General features: G+C 40.0%; 1 protein-coding gene across 1 annotated transcript in view; it reads left to right on the top strand.

Moving 5' to 3' along the window:
* Window positions 1–25,999, top strand: part of KIF26B (kinesin family member 26B) — a 301,193-nt gene that overhangs the window by 217,183 nt on the left and 58,011 nt on the right. The window contains exons 6-9 of the mRNA XM_086744394.1: window positions 17,927–18,133; window positions 19,699–19,792; window positions 21,322–21,584; window positions 24,433–24,616. Of these exons, the coding sequence (XP_086600520.1) occupies window positions 17,927–18,133; window positions 19,699–19,792; window positions 21,322–21,584; window positions 24,433–24,616 (748 nt within the window). The remainder of the gene's footprint in view (window positions 1–17,926; window positions 18,134–19,698; window positions 19,793–21,321; window positions 21,585–24,432; window positions 24,617–25,999) is intronic.

Below are 25,999 nucleotides of genomic sequence, written 5' to 3'. Positions count from 1 at the left end.
TCGTTTCGGGCCGTTACAGTTCTGCACCCTTATACCTTCCCTATGTGCCTGAATGATACTGTAAGGAAGGTGAGATCCTGCAAGTTCTGGGACTACTTAACACTTAATCTCTCAATCATTTAAGGAGCGATTTTGGAATTTGAGGCTATGTTGAGCAATGCCTTGCAAAGTAATTAGTGGCAGACACCTAGTGAATCACAATAGTAAGGCACAGAGAACTGAGTTGTGTGTGAATATATAATGGAATGCAGGGAAGGAGGAGAAATCCTGGTCTTGAAGGCATTGAGCACTGCTGCCTCTATCAAAGGCCATTGCCTGGTGGTTTAAAGGACATCTTAAACTAAGTTGCAAACTGTGCAGCAGCACTGACTGGGAAAAAGGAGAGGAAAGATTCTTTCCTAATGCCTGTGGACAATTAGGTGACATGGTATGGTAGGAGGTTTGATTATTCATAGTATCCCCTTGGGACCGTAACTGCAGAACAAATCCTGTAATCCTGTTAAGGTCACACCATCATCCAGACACTAAAAAAAAAAAAAATCCTGTTACAGTGTTTACCTTAATAGCCTTGTGTAGTAGCAAGTACTGCATATTGAAGGGAAATGCTTGGTATTATCATTCCTGGAGTTACTTTCACTGCTTGAGAATTTAAAGAGAATTTTTTATTTAAGCATTTATCATGGGATATTAGAACTAGAAAAGCCAGCTTCATCTTCCTGTCTTTTAGAAACCTTTCCCTCACTGTAGTCCCCAGTATTTCAACAGCAAAGTTCCTAGTGTATGGAGGGTAGTTGAACCTCAACATAGGGATCATGTCCCATTTGAGGGAATTGTATTACTGATCATACTGATGGAGAAAGTGTTTCCATTGTTTGGTTGTGCATTGACTTTCTTCCTTCTCTTCGCCAAGGGAATCAGTAGAGTTAAAGTAATGGCCTGCATTCAAGCCCTGGGGAAGATATTCAGCCCCTGGGGCAATGGTGCTCTCCAGGCAGTCCTTCTCTTTCCCTTCTGAGGAAAAAGGTGGTGAATGAAGTGGAGGAGACTCCAAGGCCCTCGATCCCCAGCCCCAGATACGCTCCTTTTTCCAAAGAGTTTGACTATTATTCTTAACAGTTTCCTCTGTTGTGAGGGACCCACTTCTGGGGGTTACTCTGACCATGACCTCCCTTTCTTACTTTTATTCATTCTTTCTAGTGAAACCATTTCCTTCCAGACTGAAAAGAACCTGTTAATCTTCAAGAGTAGAATTGACTTAAAGAAATCAAGGCCCTGTGATTACTTAATCTGTCTGAAAGATAGTTTGTGGACAAAGTTAGTGGGCCAGGATTTCATCTTGTATATTTTCACTTCTCTGTGCACAAATATTGACAAATATTTTAAAAACATTTTAAATATCTACTTATAATTTTTCTTTAGAGCAGTTCTGTATATGTCTCCTTTACATTTTTATTCTTTTGCAGGAACTGTTTTCAAAGGGTTTGTAATACTGATTTCTACATGCTTTTCTATGTTTATATGTGAAAAGCATTCCTGCTTTTCCTTTGCAGACTCTCTGGAAAAATGTAGATTCAGGATAGTATGCCACATATGCCTACAGAAACATCAAAGTTTGCTGCACAAAAATGTGTTGGCTTTTAGGTTGGATTTTCAGGATATCTTTTTCAAAACTCATCTTGTTTCATATTAAGATAATGAGTTGTTTTAATTAATGGGGAAGTGTGATGAATGTATGTAGACTTTGCTCTGAGTGCACATCGCTAGAGAGAGTAATGAAGTGTAGATTAGATCTACAAAATACACTACTTCGAAAAGGTAACCTAATTGTGTGATTAGAACTCTTTATAGATATCAGTTTGCTCAGTCTTACTTTCCTCAATTTTTTGGAATCTAATGTAAAGGTTTTAAAAAATATTTTTTTAAATTTTCTACTAGGATTTTCTTAACTCCTTCACATGTTTATTACATGCCCAGTTAGTAGATCTTGTTCTACTAAAGCAACAACTTTATTATCTAATGTCATTTTTTAAAATTAGTAACTATATTTCAGGATAGCCACTCCCTGTCATGCTAGTTCCCAATATTGAACTAATCAAACTATTTAAAAACTCATGGAATTGGTTGATTGAACTAGCAATCAAGCTAAACATAGCTGAAAATTTTTCAGTCAGTTTTTTGTTTGGTTGGTTTTTTTGTTTGTTTTGAGGTCTGTTTGCTTGCTTGTGTCCCCCTCCCCCCCCCCCCCAAATTTGGGTTGACTGTACTCCATATATATGGAGTATTTTCATTTCAAAATTACTTTTTGTTTATATAATGCATCATATAAACTACATTTTCAAAGTATTTTTAATTCAAGGAGAGCAAAACACTTTGTTTTGCCAACAGAGACTTTTAAAATTTATTCAAAGTAATTTCAGCATTTCTCAGAAAAATTGTCTTGCAAATTTTTTATTTCTGTTCAAACCTCTGAGTGTTGGATATTTAAAGATGCAATTGAAAGCTGTAAAGTTAAAATGTGTTTGTGATTTCTTGTAACCAGAAGAGCTTCAACTGTGTATGGTGCAAGAGTATACAGATTTTCAATTTATATATGTGTGAGCAAGAGTCCTTCTCTTGCCAAGGGAAAGAGAAAGCATTTTGCAAAATAGACTGGCCGAACTGAGTTTGAAATTTTGACTTCAGGGAAATAAATGCCACGTTGCAGAGGTTCATTAAGACAGACTTTAAGTTCATCTCTGCCTTTTGGGGGAGAGGGTACTACGTTTTATGGCTTTTGTAGATATTTGCAGCAGTGAGTCTCAGTTGCCAGAATGCAGTGGCTTGAACTAGTTGCATCTGTATGGTCTATAGGGGCTGAGCTCCATTGGTTCCAGAATGACTTCTTCGCCTGCAGTGTCTAAGATTTCCTATCTGATGAGCTGAGGTTTGCTCCAGTCTTCAGACATAATTAAAGCTGTTTAAAATTTGTCCAGATAAGAAGATTTGGGTTCAAGTGGTTTTTTTGAGGGTCATGTTAATATAGCAGTCTAGATGTAAACTGCTAAGTATTAGAAATCTCTCTCTCTTGTGTTAGGACTATAGAAAATGATGGCATCCTGAAACAGCAAATAAAGCACCTTTTTCTAACAGAAATCACTGGAGAGCCAAGGTAGCTGATGCATAAAATAGATTCTATGTAACGTATTCAGACATCGGAGTACCTGTTGATGGTAGAAACTTTTCTGCCAGGTGCGCTTGTAGGACAAATTCTGAGTTACTCTTATCTGGAAGTCACTACAGCTTAATAACATTTTCTTCCTCGTGCCTTTGTCCATCTGGTCACTTGCAATATTTCAGAATGCATTTCAGAGGATGTTGGAGTCTGTGGATGTTCATGCAGTAAGAGACATAGTAAATTAGACTTACTGTGCATGTCAGTGAGCTATACAGAAAAGATTTGAACCATAGACGAGAATAGTTTGGAAAGAGTTATTACGATCTGTCAAGTCAATAATTCACATTTTACAAAAGTCCCTGTTATAAATTTACAGTTTGGATTCATTTTACAACCTATCAGGCCATTAATCAGGGCTTTGTGAGGTCTCCTAATGCAATTTTATATAATCTGTATTTTTATGTTTTGGCATGATGGACTGTAACAGCTTAATTAAAATAATATTAAGAGGTTTACTGAATGTCACACTATCCAAGGATGTCCAGAGATAGTCACTCCATTGCAAATGTACCCTGTTCTGTGTTGCTATTACACAGTGAGTGGGATAGGTCCTGAAGCATCTTGACAGAGACAGCATTTCTTGTAACATCTAGGCAAATGGGTCGAAATTAATGACGGAACGCGTTTCCTTTACTTTGGCAAGTTCATATGCAATATTCACCTTACTAAAACTTGTATTGAATATTAGCTAATGTGCATTCACATGCAGTCAGGTAAGATGTGCAGCATTAAACAGAAATACAGTAAAGAGTAGTGGTATAGACAAAGCTGTGTGTGAACCATGATGTATTACCATTTATTAGGATTTATGTTATTGAATAATCTGAATCAAAAGCCAGATATAAATATACCCAAGCTTGAGATGCACACTGCCCAAAGTAAGATCTAGATCCCAATTTTTTCTTTGTATAGCAAAAAATACTATGTAGGAATGAAAGATACTTGGCTATTAAAGACATAAGTACAAAGCTGTGTGGCTTGCAGCACTCACACATGAGTGTTACTATAAAAAAATGAAGAGCTTAAAAAAATGCTTAAAAAAATGAAGAGCTAATGTACAGCTATAGTACTGGACAACAAATGATAAAGGCAGCTTTAGAAGTGCAGTTAAAAACCCATGCTTTTAATTTTTCACCGTAATAGTTGTCGTAATGCCTGTGACTGTACCTGAGTCTTCCCAGCCGGACAGGTTCGTGGTCCATTCTGTATAAATGTGGTACTGTCAGTTCCAGGAACTGTTTGGAAGAATTTTATGTACTGAAAGAAATGAGGCAAAACCAAGTTGATCCAAGTTAGGGCTTTGGCTCCACAGTGAAAATCTGAATATTGTTGTGGTTGGCATGACTCTCGTTTGGATCCTGGCCCAATCCTGGCCATAGTCGCTTTCCGTGCTTCTCACATTTCATACTGATGCATATGATCAGTCTGTACTCAGGCAGTCCCACTTACTTCAAGACATACCTTTTTCAGGTTTTGTGGTATAAAACCATCCTTCACCAGACAGACAGGTAGTAGAGCTGTCTCCTTCCCTACTGCAGAGTGCTGATTTAGGATCATGTTTAGATTTGAAATTTAAATATTTAATCTCGCTTCATTCTATGCTGCACAGTAAAAATAACTTTGTAAGTGTTATTTGTTGTGATATCGTCTCTATTTTATCTTTCTGATGTATTTTACTTTGCTTATTTGTTCTGCCTATGTTCTAATCTACTGTGGGAAAATGCTTCTTAAAAAACCCCCTCAAGCTCTCCTACTTTTTTTTTTCTTCATTAATCTCTCTATTTTGTGATGAGTGACAAAATGGTACAAGGCACCAAAGATCATTTTTTTTCCTGATACTAAGCTACAGCAGTGACAAGCATGGAGGATGAATTATCTTAAAATGAAAGTTCCCTTTATTGCTCAAGAGAAGACTAGTTGCTTCAGTCATTTGTGAAACCTGTGTGCTGACTGCTACTTTCATAGCTGTTGTCTGACGTGCAGTGCCATCCATGACAAATAGCAGTGTTAGCCTAGAAATTTTCTTAGTAGGTGGAAAAGAACTGTTTGAAGAGATGGATTTCAAAACAAATTCGTTGGTGTAATAGCTAGATATCTCCAGTAGCATCAACAGAAATGCAGTGTTTCAGCAGGAATTGTTGCCAATCAAAGGCACCAAGGCCTTTAAGCAATCTCAGTTTCAGGAACACTGGATGTCATTGTTGACTCATGGTGACATCATTGTGACCAAACTGGAAATCATAAGATTTTAAAGGAGATGAAACAGCCGGCTCTGTCAGCCATCTCAGAGAGTGGATGGAGCCATGGAATTGTTGCTTGCCTAACCTCATCAACAATTGTTCTTATCAACCATCACATTGCTCTGTCTGCACCAGAAAAGAGAGAAATTAAATTGTCAGTGTAGTTCACACTAGCTAAAGGTGAAGTCTTCTTGAGCAGCTCCTAAGTGATCAAGAGCTTGATCTTTACAAAGTAAGTTTACCTGGCTGATGCAGTCCTATCCTGGTGATAGATGCAATGGAAAGAGCCTTGCTTGTATATGTGGAGTCCAGAATGAGATTATTCTTGGTTATTTAAATAGCATGCCTAGAAAACTGATCACACTAGACTTGGGATTTGACAAGGAGAGATCACTTTGCCACTTACAGTGAAGGTTTTTAAGCCATGCAGGACTAAAGCAAAATTCATTAAACCTCTCTTTTCATCATCTTGCTCGTATTTGTCAATAGTGATTATAGTCCTTAACTATTGCTATTCCACTTACTGCTAGATGCAAATTATCACCAAAGGAGCTGGAGTTGCCCTCTGCTTCTCTGTTAGATTGTTTATTAAGGAAAATAATAGCTTTCCATAACAGTCAAATCTGCTTGTTCCTTTGATAGATGCTTCACCTAGATATCAGGAAAAGGTAAAGTGCTTACCATTGTCTTGGTTTGTAGTGTTTGTTCAGTTGCCTTGTTAATCAGAGGTTTTGAAACCCGAATGTAAATGCCTTTTTGTATTTGTATTGAGCAGCTCAGCCTGTCTAGAGTTAAAATTAGGATTGTTTTAAAGGGGCACATGGAAAACCTGATAAAATAAACCTGTGTAACTAGCAGCTTAGGGACAAAGTACTATTATGGCACAGTTTTGCTTTAAAGAGGCTCTGGTAATGACCATTGCATTCGTACTCAATAAGTCCTTAGTTTGTGTTTTGGTCATGGAAAAAGCTAATTACACTTGAGACAAAAAAAACATATTTGCAGGACTCAACAAAGTTCATTTTTATAGTTCTTGTGGACAGCAGCTGCAGGCTATCAGCCTGGACCCTTGATAAATGGTTTTGACATTTCCTACAGACACCCCTCACGAAAAAGGCTTTTTATTTATTCTCAAATGTTGAATTCTGCATTATTGATCAGGTGCCATTCATTAAAGGCTGCTACTTGCTAGAAAGAATTACACAGTCCCTAAGCTACATACAACACAATGAATTATTCCACTGACGAACAGTAACATTAAAGGAATGCTAAGGTTGCATGGTTAAGCACTCAAAAGTCAGGAAATGGCAGTTGAGGTTGGAGATGATGGGAATTTTACCTGAATTAAGATGGCAGAATTACAGCTGAGGGCACATACAAAGACTACTAACAAGCACTGGGTATTTGTTCTAGGGCAAGTGGTTAGTTACCTGGTCTATTCACAAACACTGCCATTATTTATTATAGCGTTTAGCAAGGCAGCAAGCAGTGGATGGAATCATTAGTGGTAGGGGTCAGCAGCCAGATGGGCACTTTGGTGGCTGTTTCTCATTGCTATAGAGTTGCATTTGTCAAGGAAGAGGGTCAGTAGGAATGTTATGCTGTATACTACAGCTGAGTGTGAAAGAAGTTAGTGGCTCCCTGTGACGCAAGGCAAGTTTCATTTGTCAAAGTACTGTTTCCATTTAGTTCTCACCTGAGGGTTCCTGTTTAGTTTTCTTTCTGTCTTTTTTCTTTGTCTGCCTCTCTGATTTGGTATCATTTTGCTCCTGTTGTTTAGCTAGTTATGTTCAGTACAAAAGAACACAGGAAAGCATTACAGTCCTGATACCTTGGTTCTGTAATCAGACAGAGCAGGATCAGTGCTAAGCACGCTGTACCATCCTCCTTGCCTGCATACCTGGATTTCTTCCCATGGGAAGACAGGATGCAGTGGAGATGAGCTGCACTGTAGCTGGAGTCAGATGCATGCCCAGGAACCAATATCGCAGAGTACAACAAGATCATTTGCGCCAGCAGCGTAGATTTAGCTAATATGTCTTTGGATTTTTCCAAGAGCATCCTTGTACCACCACAGGCTGTGTTTGCTGATCCTCAGCCTTTAGGAGCAAATTTGCTCAGACATATGACTTCTTTGGATTTACTTTCTTTCGGGGTAAGAGTCAGGCTGTAGTGCCTTCTAGAGGCTACTGAAAATCCCAACACAATGTTCACTGCTGGTCAGAAAGCAACTGAATGTTAGGACAGGGGAAGGCATTAAAAAATAATTAAAAAAAAACCAAAACAACCCAAACTGAGGAAGGATAAGGAACCAGAGCCTCAGCAACAGGTTCTGGAGGAGCTGGGAAAGGCAGCTTCATGTACTGTATGTAGCCAGCGGAGACCTTTCTGGGGCACTCCTCTCCCCATTCCTGAAAGGAGTGACAACATCCCACAAATGGCACTATGAACATAGCCAAGCCCAATAATGTCCGCAACGGGCTGTAGATTTCATTCAGTCATAGGAACCTGTGCCTCTCTCTGGATAGTATAAGTTCCCCCTAGTTTGTGCCTTGGTGGGATGCAAGTGGCATGTGAGCCATGAGGGTACTGGCAAAGCACAGCTGGGAGAGAGCCAGTGGGACGTCAGTGCCGCCTACCACAGTGGGAGGCTCACAGGGCAGACTGTTGGATCACTGTCAGAGATGAGATATTATGAAGTTATGTGAGCCTTTAGATGCATCTTGTATGGTCTTGTCTTCTATTCTCTCGTCCTAGGCACAATAAATAATTCTGTTTCAGAGACATGCAGAATCAAGCCCACCATAAAAATTTGTTCCATGTATTTTTGTTAAAGCTCAACAAATGCATTTTTAGTTAGAGACAATATATGGCATTACAAATTGCTCTCGTTAATCCTAAGTGACTGGCTGCTTCGGCTCTGTAGTTGTTGTGCCTCCCTGTACCACTGCCAAAGACAGAAGTATGCAGGTAGTATTAAATAGGATACAACATGAAAGAAAACATTAATTTAATATCAGGTTTATGACCTTGTAAACATTACAGCTTACAGTTATGGGATAAGAAAGGGAAGAAGTAGAGTTCAGGTAGTCTGTTTAGGTAAAGCAAGCCTCTTCTGGGATCTTAAATGATTCATTTATTTTTATGCTTTATTTCTGCAGTTGAAAAATGAGCGTAATTGTAAATATATATCTTAATCCTGTCAGAAGACTTTGCAAAGCCCTGTAGGATCTTCAGGTGAAAGGTTCACTAAGAATATAAATCATAATATTACTTGGACCCAGGTTTTATAATTTCCTCCTTCTTCAAGTTTCCTTTTATTGATGGTTGTTCCTAACTAAGGTTAAATGCTTATCTCATACACTTACAGGTAAATAAGGAATTATTGCCGAATTCAATGACGTTGTAATGTATTAAATTCCTCACTAAAGCATCTAGCTCTGGTCCTTGAAGTCTCTGCTGATTGTTTCATGCAACATATAGCACCAGAGCTGCTTATACTTTCCTTCTGGAAACTGAATTTCCCCTGTGAAAACCCAAGCACATATTCAATATCTCACCTACATTGCCTAATACTATAATTGTACCTGCTTCCATTTATATAGTCTTTCTTTAGCTATGTGGTCCCTTGCTTTCTTTGGAAATCTTTTCCTCCCTGTGAATTCTCAAATCTTTTTCTTAGTTGGCACCATGAACTGTCCCTTTTATTTACTGGCTGTCATTACCAGCTGCCACTCCAAAGCTTTGCACATCTTTTTCCACACTTATCTACATTAAACTGCAATTTGTCACTTCTTCTGGATTGGCTTAAGTAATGTAAATCCTTCTTATCTGATTGCATTGCTACTTATTATTTATGGTGCCATGCCATACACTGTTGTGTGCAGACTGGGGAATCTTCTTTTGTATGCAGTCATGGAGATCATCTATAAATAATGGAAAAGCTTACAATTGTGATTATACATCTTCTGTGCAGTGCCTGTATATTCTTTGTTTCTCTAGCACTGAAAAGACATCTCAAAGACATGTGTAAAGGAAACTTTGTCTTTTATCTTCATTCTTTCCATAGAAATTTTTGTTTCCTTAGAAAAAAAAATACAGAGCATCTTATTCATCTGGGAGTTCCTGAGAATGTATAATGCGAAGCCTCCAATGCCACTCTTTCTCTAATTAGGGATGAGATGACCTGCCTGCTTCAACTTACCAAGCCACATCTTGTGCACCTTTTTCACAGCTTCCCAAAGAGGGAAACTGGGGCTCTTAGAAGTTATATAGCAGACATAATTATCAATGACCGTGCTTGAGAAATTGCTACTGTTGATATTGCTACTGCTTTCTATCAACACCAGTCCTTGTGGCAGCTGAGGCAGTACAGTAGTGTTTTGCTGGAAGGGCAGGTTTCTAAGAGGAAACTTTGAATGAATGAAGCAAAGTTCTCTTCACTCTTTCTGTACTGCAGCGAGATATGAGCATGACCTATGCGAAACAGCCAAGTTACTTGCTGCTGACAGCTCCCTCTGCTATGGGCACTGATGGCAACCCTGTGTAGGCAGCAAGAACGACGGCATCCTTGTCATCACGAAAGCAGAGAAGTTCCTTTGGGGAGACTTGCCTCCATGGTGCCACGAATGCGTTTGCTGAGATTTGTGGATCTGTCTGTCAGATCTGTAGATACTTACTTCCTCTGTAAAGACACTTCTGAAAAAGTTGTATTAAGTAGAAAAAAGGAAGGGGGGAAACCGTCTACTCTAAAAAGTCATTAAAGTGAAGCAAAATATCTGTTTGATTTTTAAAGGTAAAGAGATCTGATGCCAAGGAAATTAGGAGATCTCTAAGTTGGGCAGCCAACTGTACTTGCTATTCAGCACAGAAAAATAAATTCCTATTGGAGTGAGAGAAGCAGAACAAATTTTTCAGTAGTGTCTTAGAGGCATAAGTAAGGCATCTGCTGGCAATACCAGTAGGTGCGTGCTTACTTATCTGCAGATCCACTGCAGGGGAGACAAGATTTGCCAGCTGATCCCATGTTGTTCATGATGGGATTGTTGAAGGCTGTTTTGGTTTGTTCAGTTCTTATGAAAATGCCGCAAGAGTGATGTTTAAAGATATTTTACAAAGAAAAGGCTGAAATTTCATCCTCCACACAATCTGAGTTAGGCTGTTGTTGGCCCCATCATAGATGCAGGTACACTTCTGTGGATGCACGTGCAGGTACATGGAGAGTGTCAGAAGTTGGGAAAAATATCCTCCTACTTGAAGCAACATGCAGACTGCCCCAGTTACGCAGTCTGAAATGCAGACTTCTCTCAAAGAGGTCAGAAGGAAGCAAAAGGAAAACTAGGAACACACGGTCTGTTTGTTGCATGTGGGGAAACTTACGGAAAGATTGTTTCTGTGAGAGGATTGATCCTCATGTCTTTTTTATTATTTACTTTTTTTTAAGAACAGAAGCAAGTTGCAGTGCTTTATCTAGCAAATGCTGAAGTAGCAATGCAACAGCTGAGGGACTGGGCTGATGTACGTGCTGACTTCAGACACTGTTGGTGCTCAGCGCTGTCTTTGGACCATACCAAATTACAGTGACAAAACTCAAAGCTACTGCTGACACGAACAAGACAAGAGGTTACTGAGACATGGCCTGTGACCTGAGCGTATTCCACATATTTCACACTAGATTTTATTGAATTTACTGGTAAAGTTACATCATCCAATTGAGAAGGGGTATAATCCTGATGAGGGCAAGCTCCACAAATAATATGATTGATGTTTGGATACAGTAGACTTACACTACTTCCCATTATTGCTACAAGAGCAAATTAGTTTAACTGCTGTACAGGATGGGGTTGATGAGCTGGTAAAGTTTTAGCAATTACATAATAAAGAAAGAGAGGAGACCTGTGAGCCCTAATGATATTGCTTTTTCAGTTGTAGCACAGCAGTAGCAGCAGCACAACAAACATGAACGATCAGGCCTGAGCGTTTTCTAATTTGTGCTGAAGTGAAACATTGAAGCCTACAAGAGTTACCTTTGTAAAAGAAAGAGAGGAGAATGAGGCCTGTTTACACATACTTCCTGACCAGCTTACACTGGTATGATTTAGTTGAGTGGGTTTTTGGGATTTGATTTTTTTTTTCAAATGTGACCAGGAGACTTCCATTAAAACAACGTCTGCTCCTACAATTCTGTCTTTGTCTCAGCCTGTTTATCTTGACCTCCTGTATTTCATGTTAGTGTGATCAGTTAATTGTGTCATTATCTGTAAGAAAGATCCTTTAAAATGCTTACTAGATTATTTCCACATTCTCTGGGCACTACAGAAAGGGTTCTAGATTTACATCCATCGTACAAAAGCATCTAGGTGCGAAAGCATTTGGGATGTCATAGATTTCCTTGTGCTGTAGTATTTTGTGGCTGGCTACAGCAAAAATGTGTGCCTGCCACCATTATTTACAACTGTAACAGTGAGAAATTACAAACCCCACTCTTCATTAACCTCCGATAAGTCTGTTCCTGCAGCCAGTGATCGCCATTACATTGATGGAGTGCTAATACAGCTCAATAGCCCCGGCTGGCATGTCTCCCCCGTGACTGTGCTGCGGCTCCTGCCTCCCACCACTACCCAGCACATGTTCAGCAGAAGCTGCTCGAATGATGGATGAGAAATGCAGCTCACAAAGGTGAGCACAGTGCCCAAAGCAACAGCTGTCTAGCCCTGTCCCTGCAGTAATTAGACGAATGAACCCCAAATGAAATCTTACAGGCGAGAGTAGAAGGAAGTGGTAATATCCCCAGTGTCAATCTCCAGTTGCTCATGTTGCCTCATTCCAGCCTCTGTTTGTAGTTATTCCTGTTTGATACAGATTTGACACAGCTTTACCTCTCTCACCTTCTGTGCTCTTTGCACTGCCGATTCTCCAGACAGACCCCTGTGGGCACAGGAGACACGGGAGTGTTGGTGGTTGGGGCTGGACTCTTGTTTTCTTTTTTTCCTGTGGTACCAGTTCTGCTTTGCAGAGTGTGCTGAACCTTTGCCTTCTCCACAGAGAAAGAACATAACAGAAGGTCCACGGTAGCTCACAAATTGAGTGTAGCTGGGGAAAGATCCTGCAATTAGCAAATTCCCTCTTCAAGAAATAGTTGATGTGTATATAGGGATGTGCTAGACAAAAAAGGACAATGCACAGGAACATAGTTGAGGCAACTGAAATTGTAGTAGAGCTGATTAAAAGGCTTGTGTTTATTTTTATAGTACAGAAACATAGTGATATTACAGCAATTCCCCTATATCTTCCCTTGATGCTACTGAATGGTACCTGTAAAGGAACTCTTCAGTGCCAATAATTACAATTTAGAGAGAAATTTATGAAAAATGTATATATATTAATTTTTATATATATTCAGAAAATGTATATGCTATTTTTTAAAATAGTGTATGTAGTTGAAACAGCCACACATATACATGTATAAAATAAATACATACACAAAAACTACGAAGAAACCTTGTTGAGGAAACCTGAAAATTGCAGCTCTGATTGTGCTTTCATTTGTGGCATTGCACGTCGGGAGTAATATTGTGAAATTCAATGATTGTAAAACTCATTCAAGAACAGAAGAAATCTTTGTAGGCAGGAACTGACATCCAGAGAAGTAAATGGGGGTCCTCTTGGATTGAATAGTTGTCACGTGCAATCCTGTGACCTCACAGGGGAAAACACAGTAAAAAATGCTTCTATTACGAGTGGAATTAAGGGGTAAAGTTATGTCCTAGAAGATGCACAATAATGATGCAGAGCAAGTGACCTTTTCTTTTATTCTCTCTCTCCACTTTTAAGCTAGGGTAATTCTTGCTGAGTTCAGCCAGATTTGCATGAGTGTAAAATTAGATCAGAATTAGGCACAGGTTGTTCATTTTAACAACAGCATATGTTTCAAGAGACTGCTTTAATGTTTCCTGGTAAAAACAGTCAGAGGTGTGTCTGAGGCTGGGCGCTGCCAAGACCAGATCACCAGGATTCGAATAAGAATTTCTGGCAGACTGAGTGGTCCCGCTAATCGCAGGTGGTATCTCTTAAACCCTTCAATTACAAGAGATTAGTGGGAAACTGTAGCATTGGACTAAAGGAGTAATGACACATAGGAAATGAAGCAGAAAACCTGCTTTCTCCTTTTTAAGAAGTTCAATTTACAGTTTATTTAAGTACAAATTGCAAGCATAAAGTATTAGAATTCTTAAACTTCACTGTTCAGTTAGTTTCAAATTAACCATACTGTATTTCTGCCTTCCCCAGAGCAGCACTCTGATCTTCAGCCTGTCTGTTCCTTGAATTGAACCGAAGTCTTTTAAGACCATTAAGTTTCTGTGCTATCCCCATAGCTGGCTGAGTTACGTTCGCCTGTCCTCACGCTGCCTCCCCCGCCGTATGGATTTCAGGGGCCAGCACGGACTCTGAGCCTCCCCCGACCACTTCCCCAGCCATAAATCGCATGAAGGACTGTGAAACAGCAGAGCAGGAGATCGTGGTCTCCCATCGTTCCTACTGCTGTAGTTTAGTTGATTTACTCTTGTCAGAACCACTATTGGGAAATGCTTTGCACAAATCCTTGGTTTAGGTTACGTGTATAGTAATGTTTAATAACAGAGTGCCTACCTGATGGCAATGGCCAGTCCTTTAAGCCTGGTAGTGACTGAAAATACCCATACACTTGCAGTGAAGTAAGCTGTGACTCAACCCATTTTACAGGTGGGGAGTCTGAAACAGAGATGGCATCACTAGTTCACAGTCCCACCATGTCTGAGGCACAGCCGTTAGGAGGGGTCCTAGCTCCCCAATCTCAGCCTGATTCCCAGACCACAAGCCTGCCTGTCTGTCCAGAACATGCATCTAGCTCAGATGTTTTAAAATCTATTTTGGTTTGTCTAACTTACTGTGCCACAGTTATATATGCAGTTCTGAATCCAAATATGTGTTTCTCAGGACTGAAGCTTGCCTGTGTCTTGCCTGCTTGTTGAGTTTTTGCTATAGTCACAGCTCCCATGGCATGTAGTGGATGTGTATTTTGCACAGCCAGGATCTAATTGTCTTCTCAATTAATGTAATGTAAATCAGGAGTAATTTGAAAGAGTGACACTCATGTGAAACTGGCCTGAGAGAATACTCTAGGGTCTACAAATTACCAGATGAGTTCAAATAATCTATTGCTACTACTTGCGTTCAGTGTCTGTCACACTCATGCGCCCATCTCTATTTTTGTTAGCATGTGAGTTTTGCTGAAGACTGTCACACACATTTGTGTGTGCTAATGAATTTGGACGAGGGGCTGTGCTGCCCAGAAAAAAGCATTTTTGTTGTGCTTACAGCAAAAAAGAATAACTTCAGACAGCCTACAATGTAGGCGCCTACATCTCAAATCATAATTTAAGATGTTTGTGGTGATATAGAAAAAGCATGAAGCACTTGTGGAGTGCAAGTCATTTTATCCGGAAGGCAGGTCTATAAAACAGACCACATGAATTAAGTGCTGGAAGTGCCTGTTTCTCTCTGCTGTCTACAAAGGGCTTGGACAACTGTCAGATAGGTCTAAATTGAGGTGAGAGGAACGGCCATGATAAGCTGAGCCAAGGTGCACAGATACCCAGCTGCAAACAAACTAGCTTCAGAGTAAGAAGTTGTCCAGCTGTCAGGATACCCACATGTAATCAATATAATATTCCTCTGCCCTAACACACATGAACATGGTCTTTTCCAACCTACATGATTCTATGTAGACGTGGTGCTTAGGGACATGGTTTAGTGGTGGACTTGGTAGTGTTGGGTTAACAGTTGGACTTGATAATCTTGTGGGTTTTTTCCAACCTAAGTGATTCTATGATTGTCTGAACCATTAAGTCTCAAAATAAAAATCCCCAATGCACAGGAAATACAAAGTTTCATGGCAATAACACTGATTTTTCTTGAGAAATGTCTATATTTGCCAGAGTTGAGGAGCCAAATGGTCAGAAATGTATACTGTTAGACAACTCCTGGGGCTTCTGAGATGAGCTTTTTTTTTTTTTTTTTTCCAATAGTGGTTCATTCAGTTTATCTGATGCTGGTAAATTCTTAGGATTTCTGTTAAATTGGTCTTTTACTCCAGGGAAAGAGAAACCTGATGCCTCAGCTTCTGTCACTATAGCTGTTGGAAGTTAGAAGGATTTGCAGTATTACTTCAGTAAGAAGTGACAGGTATTCATCTGGTTTTGTGTGAACAGGTTTAAATCAGGACCCAAGCCAGTGGTATTATACTGCAACAAAACTGGTGTCACTGAAGTTAAAACCACATGCCCCTATAGTTTGAGGCCAGAAAGGACTCTTAGACTGCCTGTATAAGAAGGATTGTTAAATTTCATGCACTATTGGTTCTCCCAAACCCCAAAGAAGCTTAGCCCCAGGGTGTTCAGTTAACTTTCTTTTCCACATAAGGATCAAGGAACTAGAGGACATGGATTCATAGCAGCCAAAAATACACATAAACTTATAGGGAAATAGTTTTCTAAAGCAGAGCAAGTACTTAATTTAAGCATTTATTTTGGCTTCCAGCAGATGTCTAATGCTCTTGATACTGGCATCTGTTTAAAAATGTGGGACACAGTAGAAAAAGCCAAAGGAGTCCAAAGTTGAAAATAGGAGAACTTATCAAGACTGATACAGCTCTTTGTTTTCTTGCTTCTCTAGGATTCGGTGTTGTACTCCCTCCCTTCCCTGCTAACTTAACTATTGCCTCCCTTCTGAGCTGCCAGGAGTCCTAGGGCTGGAATAAAAAGTCAAACCTTTCCTAGTTCGTGTGAATTAACCGAGGGTGTTGGCTGCCTTTGTCCTCAGTAGAAATCAGCTCTGCTTAGGGTTGAGTTTAGAAGAATGTGTTTGGCAAAATATTAGGAGTGGCTTTTTCCAGTTAGAGGTTAGGTTTCATAAACAGCTCAGCTGAGCAGTTGAGAAGAGAACCCATTCACACCCGAGCTGTATTTTTTCCTATTTTCCTCAACTAATGGAATAAAACTGAAATCATGTGCACAGATTTGTGACCATTTCACCATCTACTGTTAACTTTTTTCCCCAGGTAAAAATACGTGGAGTCAAATTACCACTTTCACTCACAGACATATAGAGAAGATATCACAAACATATAGAGAAGATATCACAAACATACTGAATAATCTCAATTAATCTCTGGTCTCATTCTGTTGTCTTCAAATGAGTTGTGTCCAAAATGAATTTGTCCAGATTTTACCTTTCAAAGCATCTGATTTACGTCCATGTGGGATGAGTTTAAGCTAGCACAAAGTGAGATCTACATACAAGAAGCCTCACTCTCAGTGACACCAACAGGAACTGCAGGCTTGTCTGACTTTTAGGGCAACAGCCTCCTCCCAGGGTGCATCTGCTATTCCAACAGCAGATGTGCTCCCACCCTGTGCTAAGGTGACCCTTTGTGGTGACTTGCATGCCAGCCATGGGTGGGTTTGATACAAGTGACACACAGTTAAGGAGCATTAAGATAAAAATGCTGCCTTGTTGGAGTGAAAGTCAGTCTGCTCCAGGACAAAGTGTGTGCAGGTGTGGCTAGAGGCAAGAGCTGGCACAGAGGTGATGTTTGCCCTGTAAAGTTCAGGAAGTCTTATGTCTGCAGATGGGGATTTTATGAGGAGACCCAAAGCCAGATGGATTGTCATCAGTTTTACTTACCTCTAAATTGCTTACTAACTGGACTAAGGATGCAATATAACTGCATTAAATCCATGAAGATGTATTTTTGTCTTAGAAATAATGTCTTATTATGTAGCCATTTAATGAGTTGTGAGCTAACATGTTTTAACAAATCTTTAATCGCTTATTACATTCCACTCCCTTGACAATAATTTCAAAATCTGACTGTTAAAACAGGACTCTTCACAACTCTTTGATGATGACACTTCGAACTGAGCTCTTCATCTTTTTGCATTTCAAGTAGAATCGGAAAGGTCTAAATTGCAGATCTGACTTTTATGTGCTTTTATTGATCAGACTGCTTTGTAGAAACCACAGCAGGTCTAATAGCTTAGCAGTCTAGATTACCTTTCAGCTTTCTTAATTGGGCCACTGGGGTACAGTTAATTTTCAATTTATATTGAGAGTAAGACAAGGTGATGTAATACCTCTTCATTGTACTTGACTAACATCGATACTAAAAGACCATGAGGTACCTCGTAATTCTAAATGCAGAAGTTGCTTCTTGAAGTAGATGGAGATGAGTTCTGGCTTTATTCACTGTGTATTTTAGGACAAACTCTGCCTATAATAATTCTTGTATCTTCATTGACTTCTACTGAGACACTAGCTACAGCAAGCAGGTATGATTTGATCAAGTGTAATTGGAAAGTTCATTCAACATACCTGTCTAGAACATCCAACAGACTAATCAAATGCAGTCATCTTTTTGTGTGTTTGCTGACAGGTCAAAGTCATGGTGCGCATTTCTTCCACGCTTGCCAGAGACACGTCTGAGTCCAGCTCTTTCTTAAAAGTTGACCCCCGTAAGAAGCAAATCATGCTGTATGACCCGTTGGCCTGTGGAGGTCAGAATGCATTCCAGAAAAGGGGCAACCAGGTTCCACCCAAGATGTTTGCTTTCGATGCAGTTTTCCCCCAAGATGCATCACAGGTAGGCAATATATGATCAGAATAGTCATCTAAACAATAGCATGCACCAAAGCCAAATTTATTTCTGCTGCAACGGTAGTACTTTTAGTGGAGTTAGACCAGAGCTGAATTTCTTCTGCCAATGTCATCAGTAATGAAATCAGTTTATTAAATTGTATCTCAATAATTGTGTGCTTTCTTTATTCTTTTCTGTAAATAATTGCTCCTAAAATTATACAAGCAAAAAATGTGCTAAATATTGCCTAGTAGGAAAATCCTCAATATCAGCAGGATACTGCATATTATAAAATCTTATTATTTGCTGTATACAGCAATCTGATCAGAACTGCAGCTCTCTAATGCAGTCCTCTATTCATTAAGAAGTTAAGGATTCTTTTTACAGTGTTGTGTTGAACAATTTATAATAGGAGGATGGTGAGTTTAGTCCCCAAATCTTTATTCATATGTATATATTCAGATTTCTTATTTTTATTAGACTTCTCTGGTTTGATGAAATATGTTACCCAGATTTCATGAGGAGGACAATAGAAAAGTAACTTTGCAAAGTATAATTAGAAAACGGTACTCTAAGGCTGTTTCTGTACTCATAAACTAAATAGAGCTAAGACACGGCCAGCTAAAGCACCATTGTGTGATTGTATCATTAGGTCAATCCCGGACTTAGTTCTGGTCCAGGCAGCTAACACCTCCCAGACTAATGCCTGGATGCAGTTCAAGGGCTGGCCTGTGAACAGTTGCTTTATTGGCCCATTTTATTTACTGTTATAGAGATTGTGTAGAAATACCCATGAACTAGGTGAATTTACAGGATTTATTGTCAAATGCAAAGTGCTTCACATAAAAGCCTAAACTGTGAATGATTTAGTTTCACCCACTATTGATAGGCAGTTGCTGTAGAAGCACTGTAGACCATTCAGCCTGCTTGAACCTTGTATCTAAGAATGCCATGGGTAAATTCGTGTGTTGTACTTCATAAAATACTGCTACAGTCTTCAGGATGGAGCCTACTGCTGCTAAAAGCTAGAAAGACTTGTAATAATGTAGAGAAAAATTCAGGAAGTGTCACCTAGCTAATACCAAAGAGGCTGTTTGTTCCTTTTACGCTCCTTACCCACCTGCTAGTGGAATGGAACACAGTCCATAACTGGGCAAATAATACAGCCGGTAAAAATTCCTCAGCATTTGATTGTTTTTAATGAAAAATGTATTTTTAAGTTCCCCTAAATAGGCAATTCCAACAAACCAACTACATCCCATTACAGTATGTGTATTTTGTTTAACCCCACAAAGGACGTTGATGCTTCAGCAAATGAAACGTACTTGACACAGAGCAAAAGTCCTGCCTCATACGCTTACACAAGTGATGTCATTCCCACCAACAGCGTAGGTCACGTGAATGAGACAAGCAGAATTAGACTTTTTGATACTTCAACATGCTATCTGGAGCTCCGATGACATTATGACCATTTTCCAGTGAAAATACTCTATTGATTTTCCTTATTATTGTTAATGGTTTTCTTTTCTTTCTTTTTGTCTCCTTTTTTTTTTTTTTAATATCTGTGACAGGCTGAAGTATGTGCTGGGACTGTGGCTGAGGTGATCCAGTCCGTGGTCAACGGGGCAGATGGCTGCGTGTTCTGCTTTGGCCATGCCAAGCTAGGTTGGTATTGTTAAATATCCCTACTCAAGCAGCAAAGTGAATATTTTAAACCCAAGATTGCTAGTATATTAGATTAGGGAAAACAAACTTTTATTTATCTGTGCATAGTAATTGTATTTGAAAGTGGGACGCTGCATGACCTTGTACTACACCTTCACCTCTCACTTACACATTTATTCACTTTGCATTGTCTGAATGTTGGACAGCATGCTCTTTGAAACAGATATTATATTTGAGTTGTTGCTTCATTCCGTCCTCTGAGTACTATAGCAATTTTTAGCACTGTCTTCAATTGTCCATGAATGATCCACCAATGATCCACAGTTTTACGAATGTGCTTGGTATTGGAGACTGTTTGCCAAAATACCACTTTTATCAAGGTGTGTAAAGGGTGGGAGTAGCCACTCAAGTACTTGATGTTTGTGATGGCCCCTCTGGGCCAGGCAGGATTAACACTAATGAGCACTTGGATATTTAACCCTCTGTGACCTGCCAAACGTGAGATGTCAGATGAGATGGAAAAGAAAGACACTGGATAACTGTGTCTCACAAGTGCTGCATGTCCTTTAGAGAGGTGGCCTAGCTAGGGGTTCGCTGGAGCATGAGCTGAGTCTCTGTACTTGCTTCGTTAACTGCACCACCGCCATTTCACCAACCGTGGACACACCTAGACCTTGCCACAAACCTGTGCGTAAAAATATTTTCTTCACTGATCTTTTTCCGCATAGACTCAGCATAAGAAATGAAACTAGATAAAGAAGCCACAAGTACTTGCCTGAAAGGATCACCTTTATCATTTGGCAGATAAATTTAGGAGCTTTAGAAAACTTGTCTAAAAGCATTATATGCAGCGACACCTAAAGAAGTATAAGATAGTCCTCTGTGTCTGTTCTTAATCAGCAAACTTTTACAGCAGAGACAAGCCAGAGCTATAATTGCAGAGTCAAATAATAGCAAACCAGGGGAAGGTTTTGACCTAGACAAAATATTTCTTGTTGTGGACCGACTTGTTCGCCAAATGACCACATGCACATGCATGTTTGTTTGTTTGTTTTCTGCATGAAGTTACATCTGTATGATGCTGGGACCAGGTTTATGTCAATCCTAACCCCAGTGTATGAAGCATAATATAGTGCTTTGAAGTAAAACGGTATTCAAAGAATAGCCACTCGCAGTATCTAAAGCAGGCATCTTGGGAGACCATAGCACTCCTGCTCTGCTCAGTTCCCCCCACTATTCACCCACATGAGAGGATGCAGTGCTGTGTGCTAGGGACTTGCAGCACCCTGCCTGGGGAATAGGGGGTATCAGGGGAATGCATGAGGTGATGATTTTTGAAAGCAGCTCAAGATTTCATCTGCTGGTTTAAAATGCTCTCCATTTTCCTGTTTGTCTGCTTGCTGAGTTTCCTTATTGTAGCAAAGAAGTTGTTTTCATGAAGCTGTGCAGGGTAATCTCTCTTGGCAGAAAGCTGTGAAGGTCCAGGGAGTGATGTTGTTATCTTTTCTCCATCCTCCTGTTCCTGACAGGGAAGTCATACACCATGATTGGGAAGGATGATTCCATGCAAAACCTTGGCATAATCCCTTGTGCCATCTCCTGGCTCTTCAAGTTGATTAACGAACGCAAAGAGAAGACAGGAGCCCGCTTCTCAGTCCGAATTTCTGCAGTGGAAGTGTCGGGGAAAGAAGAAAACCTGAGAGACCTGTTGTCAGAAGTGGCTACAGGCAGCCTGCAAGATGGCCAGTCCCCAGGTGTCTACCTCTGTGAAGACCCCATTTGTGGCATGCAGGTGAATCCAAAGTTCATTTTACACTGAAATAAGCAATATGGCTTTTTTTTTTTTTTCTATTGAGATGGTTCAAATTCAAGAACTACCCAGAGCATAAAGTTTATAGACTTGAAAGTGTTTACTTTGAAACATGCAAGAAGTTTATGACTTGCAGCTGCAGAGCCATCTGCTCTCCTGGCCTAAATATTTGTACCTCTGGTATAACTGATGTTAAGCAGGGACTTGTGTTTGCAATAAAATGTGAAAACATTCAGTGCAAACAAAAATTCACCTCAATCTTAAAAAAAAATAAAAAGAAAGTGTGATCTCTCTTTTGTAAAACAACAATCTAAAATATTTACAGTACTGCACAAATAACTGGAGGCCATTAATATGACTGTTTATCTCTTTATAAACTACATTATTTATAGCACTTGCATTAGCAATGTTGTAGGAAGCATTAATCGCTACTTATTAATTGCTGCCAAGAAATAAATTCCTGAGCTGGGCAAGCCAAGAATAACTTGAACTCTTCTCAGGGTGGAAGTTTAGCAGGAATGGTAACTGGCTCATGTATTTCCTGGGTAACCACTAGAAAGTCTCAGCAGCCCTGTTTTTTTCTCACCTCTTGGTTTGAGGGGAAAAAAAGGCCTATTCTTTCATTCTGCTGTCTGTGAGAGAGTGAATCCGATTTTTGTGTGAGTAGATGAAGAAGGAGCAAACCAGCATGATGGAGCTTGGATACATTCTTTCAACCTAAAAGGCAAAAGCTACTTCCATCAGAACCTGCAGAACGCTGCTTATCCAAGGGTGAGGAATGGAGGGAGGAGGGAACAGACCTACATGGTCATGTACCCTATTTCCAGCTCCAAGCATCTAGAAATCATGATTCACAGCCACAAAAGTCAGGAATCATGATATTTTAAACAGCAAGTAGTAAATTTTGTGTTTTATCTCTTTGTGGTTTAAGCCTTTTGGACATACTTAGATCATATTTTCCAGTCTTTTCCATTCTACCCAAGGACTACCCCCAAAGTTGCATCTTGATTTTAAACAACAATTAGAGTTCTCATTCTCTCTTGATTCCCGGCCTTAGTGCTTTATGAAATACTTACAGTATCACAAGAGATCTCACCCTCCGGTATCCAGTAATAAGTGCAGTGTAGTGAATATAAGATGGGAGACTTGAGTCTTCACAGTTCCTGTTGGAGTGCTAGATGGGCCAGTTAAGTTTCTTTACTATGGTATTCAAGAAGAATAGCAATAATAATAAATATCTCATTATTATTACTGATTTTCCTATAGATACAGACAGAAGAGCCATATACAAAATGAATTATTTTAGGTCAGTGGTGGAAAGGTAGCTCCATGAGACATCTATGTATCTCTGCAGTGTAAAATGCTGAATTAAATTGCAATAAAAAAAGCCTTTTTAGGTGTGTTTACAAGACACAGCGACATTCTGGAGTCATGTGTCCTGCACCTGAATTCTCAAAATCCTCAAGTGAAGGGAGAATGTTATATTATAGTCATAGAGATATGCAAAATCAGCAAAGTGTATGGCAAATGAATAATCACCATATGTCATACTGTCTGTCATTGGGCCTTTCTAAGTATGCACATTTTCTTGTTGCTTACATTAGTGAGATCAGCCCACAGACTGGCCTGCCTTCTGCTTGCCATGTTAACTCCTTCCTGCCTCCCTCCCTCTTTATAGAGAGAGCTGAGCCATCAGCTGTGTCACCCCATCCCCTGCGCAGCCATGGCTTTATCCCTCCTCTGGCTGATTGATGGTCACAAAGAGAAGATAGGAGCACTGTCTTCTTCAGGAGGATGTAACTTTTAGCTGTGTTATGTTGCAAACGAACCTGGAGAATGGGAGTTCCTGACTGCTTTTACACCAGGCAAAACAAGTCTATCCTATGGGCTGTGAGCCAGCTCTGCATACTGCCCAAACTAATGCCATCAGATTGCACTGTCACATGTCCCTTCCACAGAGAAACTAATCTTAGGTGACACAAAACACACATATGTTCCTAATGTTATGGGGGGTTAATAATATCTACCCTCCTATGCTGTCTGTCACTTTGGAGAGATAAGAGCAGGCTGGTGACTGGGACTGAGGTCCAATAAATGTGAATGTATGTACCTTACCTGCCTTCTTCCATTTAATGGATTTCTCTGGCTCATGAGCAGGTACGTAAGCTTGTGGCATAAAGGGACAAGAAAATGGCTTCTCTTCTGTTCTGCTCCCCACATGCTGTGGGGCAGAACATGAGCTTCAGTCCTGTTATTTCCCAGATTTATCTGTGGCCTGCTCCCTTTGAACGTTTTCTGAAAGATAGTCCTGTCCCTGCTAGTCTCCACCAACTGTTGAGTTTGGGATTAACATATCTTCCACAATTTTTTTTTTTTCACTTCTAACCATCAGAAGGACACAGTGATTGCCAGAGCCAGCAATGCGGGGGGGGGGGGGGGGGGGGGCGAGGAAGGCAGTAAAAGTAATGACAATAATGAATAACTAATAAACATAAATAGCTTAAAATTCTGGGAAAGTGAATGAACAAATTTATGCATCTGTCCAGCCTGTAGGATGGTTTCCAGTTGCTGGGGTTTATGTATAACAACTGCAACCAGAAGGACCCCAGGTGAGAACCCTCAAAAGCCTGGATTCAATTGTGGGTCTCCTGGAGGGCATGGTACGGTCACTGCCAGTGTCAGGAGGGTCTCATTCCATTGGGCACAGCCTTCTTTTTAGTCCCATCAGAAGCCAGCATACCTACAGTGTGCATTGACTACGGGAAGTTGTCTGGTAGTGTTGACTTGTGTGGGAGTTGCTAGGTAATTTCTCCCTTGTGTTAACCCACAGCTTCAGAATCAGAGTGAGCTCCGCGCCCCTACGGCAGAGAAGGCTGCCTTCTTCCTTGATGCCGCCATCGCCTCACGTCGCAGCAGCCAGCGGGACTGCGATGAGGAGGATCACCGCAACTCCCATATGCTCTTCACTCTGCACATCTACCAGTACCGCATGGAGAAGAGCGGCAAAGGCGGAAGTAAGCTATCCTTCGCTCCCTTCTGTCTCCTCCAAGCCTGCCTGGAAACCGGCTTTAACCAGGCCTCTAAACAATATTCTTTAGTGGTGGAAATTAGCAGAGTTCTCCATTCAGCATGGGGTGTGGCCTTTCATACCAGCAGACCTGGTCTTTACCTGCCTGGTAAAGACCCACCAAAGGCCATTAAAGGCCACTGGAGACCATTGCCATCACTTGTCAATTTAGTTGCCATTGTGGAGATACTAACAGTCAGTTTTCGGCACTGTGTTGGCCTCTGTATCTGAAAACAAAAGTGCTTTTCAAATTGGCTTTTAGTATTATCTTTACTGATAGTGTTGAGGTCATGGATTAACATACTGTGGCGATGGGAATTCCTTGCCACCCTTATGTTAGCACCTAAATAGCTGGTGTCGGCAATGCATAAACTGTACCTTTTCTTGAAGATACATGATATTTTAGTTGCTGGTCCAATTACGTGTGGACAAAGGAGTCTCATGGTTCTTCGTAAAGGCTCTGGGCTTTTCAGATTGGCTTGCTCCCTCCCTTCGCCATAGATGCTTTCGTTGGCTTGTGTCTTTACTTCCATCTCCCACCTGTAAATGAGGAAAAGATGCTTCCATGTCTACTTAGATGTTCCTGTAATTTTCAAAGGTTTCATATGACTCGCACTATTTATATTTTTTATTATATTTATCTTCTATTTCCAGTCTCACAAGTTGTTTATAACTGGAGATATACAGAGGGGTTTTTTTTTTACTAAGTTCCAGTGATAGAAGATTTGTATAATATAAGAATCATCCCCACCAAGAAAGAAAACTTTCATGTTAAAATTCTTTTTTTTAAAAAATAATAATTTTTTTACAGGGAAAAACGTTTGTCTGAAAGGCACCAGAGACCTCTGGTTCTATAAATTTATGGGCTTAAGCAATTTTGCAGAAACAGCATATATTTCAGTTCCTGGCTCTCCAAAGGTTATTTGTAATAAGGAATAGATTGCAGGCTATGATGTGTAGAGAGTGAACACCACTGCAGTATTAATGTCTAATGTTTGGATACAGAAAATGTACATTGACTGTACTTATAAGAGAGAAAACCAAAAAGTTGCTGTAAATGGAAATACAGTTTGCATGTGTTTAAGTAATAACCCCCGTGGAATTGGCAGGCAGAAATCTCAATTAACTAAGGGTTTATTAATTAACCACCCTGCGGTGGAAGGGAAGACTGTGAATGCTCAAAAAGACTGTTCATAGGATTAAATATGACTGATTTTGAGGGAATTATTATTACAATTATTTAACGCTCCATGCTTTTTACTGCATGCAAGTACGTTTACGCACAGTCCTTTTCTACTATTTTCAAATGCAATTAGTAAAATAGAAAAAA

The sequence above is a fragment of the Chlamydotis macqueenii genome, chromosome 3 (assembly GCF_036417535.1).
Source record: "Chlamydotis macqueenii isolate bChlMac1 chromosome 3, bChlMac1.mat, whole genome shotgun sequence".
NCBI lineage: Eukaryota > Metazoa > Chordata > Aves > Otidiformes > Otididae > Chlamydotis > Chlamydotis macqueenii.
Note: the sequence above shows the minus strand (reverse complement) of the source record. Positions and strands in the feature narration are given on the sequence as shown.